Raw genomic sequence first — 8,535 nt, 5'->3', positions numbered from 1 at the left:
GGGAACCTATTCCCATATGGCACTAAATTTCTCACCTTCCAATTTTTATGACCAGTCCGCCAACTAATTGTGTAAGGCGAGGTTAGTTCAAGAATTCCTTTATATATATAAATCTAGCTTGTATATATACAACAATTTTGTTTATTTATTTATTTTTATATATAAAATTACTTATAAAGCCCCTAATCAGTTAATAAGAAACTAATTTTATGGTGTATTACGTTGTAGTTTCAAGATACTTCTATTCTATGACACAATATGTTTGAGATTTTTTTATTACTTTGATCGACCAGTAAAAGAATGTAAGGAATTTTCGTAATTTTTTTATTATTATATATTTTGAAAGTAGTTGAGCAAACTTTACTAAAAGACAAATTAAACACAGTACTCAATATAGATAATAACAGTGATAAAATGATGTATTTCCTTAATGAAAATATGTTTTTTAATAAGATAGAGGGATTCCTTCGCAAGAAGGAAGGTGAGCAGTCCCATTGGCGATTCGTCTTGTATGAGATACCGGCTTCAATTGTTAGAGACTACTTAATACTTTACGAGCCTCGTCAATTAGATGCCCATATTTAAAGCTATTACAATCTTCTTTCTGCAAGGCGTGCATCATCTAAAGAACATATTCTTCCAACTCCACCATTTGATCCTCCAACTCGCTGCCTGATAAACAGTTTGCCCAGCGACTGTGGCTTTACAAACCCGCCAAAAACTTTAACAAATGAGGATCATGCATGCCCATCTCACAACAATTTTATATAACGGGGTGCCGACGCATGTACACGTTAGATCCGTTGGCTAGCTTGCACTAAAAGTTATGATATCGGTGGCATGTTTGAGAATCTAAAATTTGTGATTCAATTACTGGAAGGTGAAAACGCACAAACACATATATCTTTTATCGCAAGCTTTTCATGACGTACTTCTTAAACCTTTTATTATTAGAGTAATGGTAAATATTACATTATCATTTCATTATGCTTGGAAGATATTAATAATTTATTGTTTTTTTTTTTAATGATAATTGATTTAAGAATGGATTGATAATGCCATATCAGCATTGTGAGATAGTAATGTGGTGTATAGAATTGAGTAATGTTATTCAATATATTAGTGTACGACTATTATACAATTGAGATACATGACATTGAAAATTATTAATTTTTTTTTTTTTTTACAAGTGCTGATCTAATAACTGATTTTTACAGCCATATCATCAAGTCTTGTGACAGTCGTATGCCACTTTACTAAATAGAATTATTCTTATTTTTGTCATATGAGAAATGCTATATATTACACCCACATCCTATAGAGCTAATATGACAGTGTCCATCGGTTCTTCATATGTTTTTTTAATATACTCAAACCGTCCAAATTTGTATAAAAAATTACCAAATTAGTGAGCATTAATTATATTTGATTTCCACTTGACCTTTAGTCCTTAAGATGTTTTCATCTTTAGTTTAGGGAAAAAAAACAGTAAAAATGACCCATAATTTTAGGGTGTATAATTTATAAATTAAGTAGTAATTTTAATTCTGATAGGTGCGTGTGTAAGGAAAGAAGCGTCTATAAATAGACCCCAAATCGTAGGTGAAAGTCACAGAAGACAGGGACTCATTGCAGTATGGGAGTGAAGAAGATGGGTTTGATGCTTGCTTTCCTTGGATTTTTGTTTTTCGATGGGCTGCTGCTTTGCTCGGCTTACAACGTCCACCATTATAGCTTTATTGTAAGTCTCCACCCCAAATGCAAGTTCTCTCTGTTTCTAGTGAACCCAAAACCAGACATGTTCATGTGGCGAAGGGATTTCCGTACAAATTTGGATCCTTGTTTGTGTGTGGGGGGCTGTTTTTTTTTTTCATAATAATATCATTCTTCGTTTTGTTTGCAGCTGAAAGAGACGAATTTTACAAGGCTGTGTACCACAAAGAGCATGTTTACTGTAAATCAACAATGGCCTGGTCCAACCATTCATATTCGCAAAGGTGATAGAGCATTTATCAATGTTCACAATAACGGAGATTATGGTGTCACTATTCACTGGTAATAATTCTCTCTCTCTCTCTCTCTCTCTCTCTCTCTCTGTGTGTGTGTTCGCTGACTCTGCCACGCAATTTGTTTGGAGGGTTGTGGGGGAAATTTTTTTTTTTTCTTTCATTTTCTTTCTTTCTTCTTCTTCTTCTTTTTTATTTTTTATTTTTATTTTTTATGTTTTAAGTTTCTTCATCTGGGGAAAGAAAGAGCTCGTTTTAGAGAAAATTTCACATACATGCAAGTTGCAACGATGGTATGAAATTAATGAAAGTATTGTGAACACTAAAGAATAGTCTGGCCATGATCACAGGCACGGAGTGAAGCAACCAAGAAATCCATGGTCTGATGGTCCTGAGAACATCACACAATGCCCCATTAAACCAGGAAAAAACTTCACTTATGAGGTTATATTTTCTACCGAAGAAGGAACTCTTTGGTGGCATGCCCATAGTGACTGGTCACGTGCCACAATTCATGGCGCCATTGTCATCTTGCCGGCACTCGGAACAACTTATCCATTTCCCAAGCCTTACGCCGAGCAAGTGCTTATACTTGGTATAATAACTCAAGATTCCCATATGAATTTCCTTCACAAAAATATTGATGAGTACTTTATGCATTTATTAATTCTTCATTTTTATTGTGCTGCAGCGGAATGGTTCAATGGAGATGTCAAGGAATTAATCGACAACGCCACGGAAACCGGTGGCGATCCAACCCCATCAGATGCATATGCCATCAATGGCCAACCGGGATTTCCAAATAATTGCTCCAATGGTAAGAAAATCTTTCAATGAAACGAAAACGTAGCAGTAGCTACAGTACGTCTAATCATATCATATACTGACGTAATTGCAGATACAAGTTTTCGTCTATCAGTCCAGCCCGGCAAGATGTATCTTCTCCGCTTAGTAAATGCTGTAATGAATGAAGAAATGTTCTTCGGAATCGCAAAACACAACATCACAGTTGTAGCGCAAGATGCGTCATACATAAAGCCGATAACCACAAGTTACATCATGATAACCCCAGGACAAACGATGGACATCTTGCTTACAGCAAACCAGGCAGCCAGTTACTACTACATCGCTGCTACTCCTTTCTTTGACTCCGGTGCTCCATTCGACAGTTCCAACACTTCAGCCATTCTTCAGTACACAGGCACTTATACTCCTCCGATCTCTCCTCCCTATCCGACCCTTCCTAATGTCACCGATAAGGACGCTGCTGACAACTTCACTACTCGCATTAGGTCCTTGGCAAGCCGTGAGCACCCGGTTGATGTCCCCCAAAAAATCACCAAACAAATTATCATAACAGTTTCTGTAAACCAGATACTTTGCGCTAATGCATCATGTGGCGGTCCAGATGGGAACAGGCTTGCTGCAAGCTTGAACAACATAAGTTTCAGCACCCCATCCATTGATTTTCTTCAAGCATACTACAGGTACTGCACAATTAACATGTTCATCTGATCACATAAATTTTGCACCTAGGGCTAGCAACATGTGGAAGTATCACTAAGTATTAAATCCTTTATGCAGGAACTTGTCGGGCGTTTTCGACAGAGATTTCCCGAATAAGCCACCGTATGTTTTTAACTTCACAGGAGATGTGGCTAATAGTACATTATACCCAAGCGTAGGAACGAAGGCAAAGTTAATAAAGTATGGGGAAGCAGTGGAAATAGTGTTCCAAGGTACTAATATAGGGAATGCGGAGAACCATCCAATGCATCTTCATGGTTTTAGCTTCTACTTGGTTGGGACGGGTTATGGCAATTTCGACAACGTGACTTCCCCAAAAACTTTCAATTTGAAAGATCCACCGGAAGTTAACACCATTGGAGTTCCTAAGAATGGATGGGCTGTAATTAGATTCGTCGCCGATAATCCTGGTACGAATCTCTCTCTCTCTCTCTCTCTCTTTCTTTCCTTCTCTCTCTCTCTCTCTCTCTGACATGATGGTGATGCTTTTCAGGGGTTTGGTTTATGCACTGCCATTTGGAACGGCATGCAAGTTGGGGTATGGACACTGTTCTCATTGTGGAGAATGGACCCACCAAGCAAACAAGCATTCGACCACCCCCGGCTAATTTGCCGACTTGTTCTTAGTCTTTGAAAAGGTTGCGCTTTAGCCTTCAATAATTCAATTAATGTCTACGAAACGTCGAAATCAATGCGTAGAAACGTGATTAATTTGAAGTGTCGTTTGTGTAAGCGATTTGTATTTTGGATGATTTGAATAGTCGTCGTTTAGGATTCTTTTGAATTGTTCCCTCTTTTGTTCTTCCCCCCAGCCCTTTTGAGCCTTGATTCGTAGATACTCTTGAATAAAATAATTAACTTTGGCAATCCTCTCTCGATCTGTTGATGATATATATATTCAAAATTTTCTATCTCCTACCTTCCATCGCTGGACTACATATGGTGTGATTCAGTTTCAAGTTTTGGCGTAATTATGTAAATATTTCGTGACATGCATTACTCTAAAAGCAAAAGTTATTAAAATGGAAACAAGAAAATGTGATGTGTCGGTACATTATGTCATTCGTGATTACCAAACGGATGTAACTAATTTGAATTTTTCATCCCCACTTGTGTGAACATGTCAAAAATAAAAAAAATAAAAAAAATATAATTTTTGACTTACCTTTACTTTCGTGACAACTTTTATTTTTATTTTATTTTTTTAAAAAAAAAAAACTCTAAAGCTAACGTACTAAAGGACCACATTACCACATGCATAAATAAAGTGGTCAAGAGTTTTGTTTCGAAGTGACATAAGATTGATCATATATCTCTAATATAAATAAAACACGGCTTTGTGTCGAATCATGAGCTGCAAGAATTGAAAGATGTCGATCTGTTCACAATGGGGGATTAAAATAAAGTCGCTTGAATGAATGAATGATTATTTTGACAATGATTCGACCCCAAAAAGGATCGTTGATTCTCTTTCTTTTCGAATCCGCAAACGTGTTTTGCTCCACATACACATCTTGACAATATGCTTAAAGAATCACGCGTAAAATGAGATAAGAGGCCGGCGATTGACTTCTTGTCCACCGATCGAGGACACGATCGAATTGAAAGAATGGACCCCTGGCCTGCCCTTTTTCTTCCCCCCTGCTACGTATACGTTCGTTTCCTACTGTAATATTATATATAAGTCGAATATTAATTTTATTAATTTCTAAACCAATTAATTAATTAATAGTCGTAGATTTTCCACGTTTTGTCCTTCATGTCTGGAAATATATATTAATATTTATCAATTCTGCTGACTTTCCCTCCTTATTTCTCATCTGTACGTCGACATCATGATTTTTTGAGACGAAGGGGTCTACACGTCTCGAGCATGCATACAGCTATATATCTCGCTCTTTACATAAATAAAAGGGTTGGATTAGGTTGTCGTTTATCTTTAGGTAAAGGTTGAATTCTGTCGCATCTTCTTTCATTACGTCTTCTCCAAGAAAGTTCCAAAAGCAATTGCTCTAATTCGCGCGTTAGTTTGTAAGTCATGGTTCTAATTAATGACAAATCAGGTACATACAAATTAACACCATTTCAGTCATAAAAACGTCGTCATGCATTCGATTCTAGCTATTTCCATTTCTTTCTTCTTCTTTTTTTTTTTTGTCGTACTTAATTATTTAAAATGAGACATTACTTAATTACCTGCTAGTGCTTGCTCGCTTATCCTTAATTCCTATACTCAAAAAGAAGAAAGAAAAGAAAAGAATAGAATGGATTGGAAATTTCAGTCAGCACATCGTGGCAGCTTTAGGATGATGACAATTGACAAAGTGATGATAATCCCTAAATGATTATCGGTACTTAGTTTGAATGGATGTGTATGAAAGCTAGCTTCATCTATCATCTCAAACTTGATTTTGTGTTTATTATACAACTTATTTTACAGCTGGTCTAGCCATATATGGTGATCTTTAGAGACGATACGCATTTTCTTCTTCTTGCATTTAAATGTAGAAGTGGAAAACAATGTTGATGTAATGGGATAAGTTAGATTAAGGCCTCGTTTGGTTCGCGGAATGTCTATTCCATTAGGAAAATGAATAACTATTCCTGGGAATAGATGAAGGTGGAATGGAATAACTATTCCTATTCTTTTGTTTGGTTGTAACAGTGGAATATAACAATATTGCATAAGTATTCTTTTGTTTGATACGTACAGTGAAATACATTAGTGAATGAAATCATATTATAATCAAATATAATTTATATTCTTGAGGACATTTTTTTTTTTCTTTATTTTAGAAACATAAACAGCCATACTATGACTTTTTTTTTTTTTTTTTTTTCATATACAATTACGCTACAAAATGATTTATAAGAAAAAAAAAAATGCACACACACGCACGCACATACATAATCATCATATATATCACCATCATAAAAAAATTAAAAGAAAAAAAATAGATCATCTGCAAAGCACTTTTTATTTTATTCATTTTTATTTGTTTTCCAACAACAAACATTCATTTTTTTGCTTACAAAGTAAAATAATTTATAAGAAAAAAAAAAACATAATCATCATATCACCATCATAAAAAAAAAAATAGATTATCTACAAAGCCCTTTTTATTTTATTCTTTTTTATTTGTTTTCCAACAACAAACATTCGTTATTTGCTTACAAAGTTTTTCCCAAGCCTCCACAAGGTAATTGGAGTCCCCTCCAATATCAAGAGGTACTCGTTTTACTACGTCTAAGTGCATTCTGTAGGCTACATCACAGGAAAAAAGAAAGAAAGAAAGGAGCAACCCACAACAAATTAAGTTGGGTTGAGAAACAGAGAGAGGGGGATGAGAATATAATAGTAGAGATGGAGAGAGATACTGATGGTGCATTTGTGTGTTGAATTTTTAAAATCAGAATTAAATTCTTATTCTGTTTGTGAATTTTGAGCGTTGAATTTTTAGAAAAAGTTGAATAAAATATGATTTATTTTTTAAAAAAGTAGAATCAGAATTATATTTTATTTTCAAAATTTCATATCCAAACATATCATGAGTTGAGAAACAGAGAGAGAGAGGGGGATAAGAGACTTGGGTGTTGAGAGGGTTGAGGCTTTTGAACAAAAGACGAATTTTATTTATTCCCACAGGAAAGGAATAGTTATTCCACTCCTTTTTGAGTGAAATACATATTCCTCTTCGTAAGGGAATAGCTATTCCGTGGGAATAATTATTCCCTTAAATAATATACAACCAAACTATTCCTTTCCATGGGTTTAATTCGCAAACCAAACGAAGCCTAATTCTGCTAGTGGAAGCTCTAATGTCACGTTCTGCTATTCGGTACATTCGGGCCGGGCTAATGGAACTATTTTTTATGATTAATTAACTCCTATTCTTTGAAAAAGAAAAGGTACGTTTTGACGAAATTTTATGTGTCTTTGATCGATTTGGCATGTTGACTTGTTAAATATATATATGTTTTGTGGGCTCCAAGGTAAGCAATTTTTTGGATCTTGTTCTGGCCGGGTACGTAGCAGCTTGCGAGTGTGGATTGGGCTCCAGTATGCGCTCTTAAGAATTATAATGAGCTTGAGCCTGATTCTCTTCATGTAACCCACTATTCTTTAAATATTTATACATGCTATCAAAAAGAGAGAGAAAAGATAAACCGTCTAAGGCTCCATTTGTTTGGGACTAAAATACTTTTTGTATTTTTCAGTGTTTGGTGCAATAAAAAATAATGCTCAACGAAATTATTTTCAGTTAGGCCGAAAAAGCCTCTTCAATTTTTGAAAAATGATTTACAATTTTTAAAACTGTAATTCATTTTCTAAATTTTAACTTCTCATTCTTACACGGTCATGTGTGAAAATCCGCCACCGTTGGCTATAGGAGTTTGTTGGTAGCCTGAATCTGTTGCCGAAGGTCCCCATATTTCGGGATCAGATCGCTGAATCTGGCAACATTGGCCGGATTTCAGTCAGTGTCGCTAGAATCTAGCATAATGGCACAATTTTGGCCATCATCGCGGGACTCCGGCAATTGTGCCATATTTCGGCAATATTGACTGGAATCTGAACACTGTGCCAGATTCCGGCCAGTGTTGTCGAAATCCAACCACTATGCCAAATTCCAGCCAGTGTTGTTGGAATTTGGCCACTGTGCCAGATTTTGACTAGTTGGACAAATTCCCGCGATAGTTACTCGAAGACGGCCATCGTGACAAATTCCAACCATAGTTGCCAGAATCCGGCTTGTCAGATTCTAGCGAAAGTGAACGAAATCTAGCCGGAAGTGTCGGAATGTGGCCAATGCTGTTGGATTTTGGCCACCATCGTTAGAATCTCATCGTCTGGTCATTTTTTGCCGTTGCTATTTTTTCGTATTATCCAAACACCGAAAAATATTTTCAGGAAATTATTTTACGTCGAAACAAAAGGAGCATAAGTATTGTTTCAAATAAATGCTAGAGGAAATATAAAACTTTTTATATTAAAATAATG

At 35.7% G+C, this 8,535-nt stretch overlaps 1 protein-coding gene across 1 annotated transcript; it reads left to right on the top strand.

The window, feature by feature from the left end:
- The first annotated feature begins 1,587 nt into the window (after positions 1-1,587).
- Positions 1,588-4,400, top strand: LOC133866919 (putative laccase-9). Its single transcript, XM_062303577.1, has 7 exons — positions 1,588-1,741; positions 1,904-2,055; positions 2,357-2,601; positions 2,698-2,823; positions 2,905-3,493; positions 3,591-3,943; positions 4,027-4,400. The coding sequence occupies exons 1-7, from the start codon at positions 1,637-1,639 to the stop codon at positions 4,158-4,160; spliced, it is 1,704 nt and encodes a 567-aa protein (XP_062159561.1). The 5' UTR covers positions 1,588-1,636; the 3' UTR covers positions 4,161-4,400.
- Positions 4,401-8,535: the final 4,135 nt, after the last annotated feature.

The sequence above is a fragment of the Alnus glutinosa genome, chromosome 4 (assembly GCF_958979055.1).
Source record: "Alnus glutinosa chromosome 4, dhAlnGlut1.1, whole genome shotgun sequence".
Lineage (NCBI taxonomy): Eukaryota > Viridiplantae > Streptophyta > Magnoliopsida > Fagales > Betulaceae > Alnus > Alnus glutinosa.
This window is presented reverse-complemented; position numbering and strand designations above follow the sequence as displayed.

Bases quoted from the DNA above. Each gene is read 5' to 3' on its own strand.
- LOC133866919 (XM_062303577.1), top strand. From the start codon at position 1,637: ATGGGAGTGAAGAAGATGGGTTTGATGCTTGCTTTCCTTGGATTTTTG. The intron at 2,056-2,356 runs GTAATAATTCTC...CCATGATCACAG, and splicing joins TATGGTGTCACTATTCACTG to GCACGGAGTGAAGCAACCAA. The intron at 2,824-2,904 runs GTAAGAAAATCT...ACGTAATTGCAG, and splicing joins TCCAAATAATTGCTCCAATG to ATACAAGTTTTCGTCTATCA.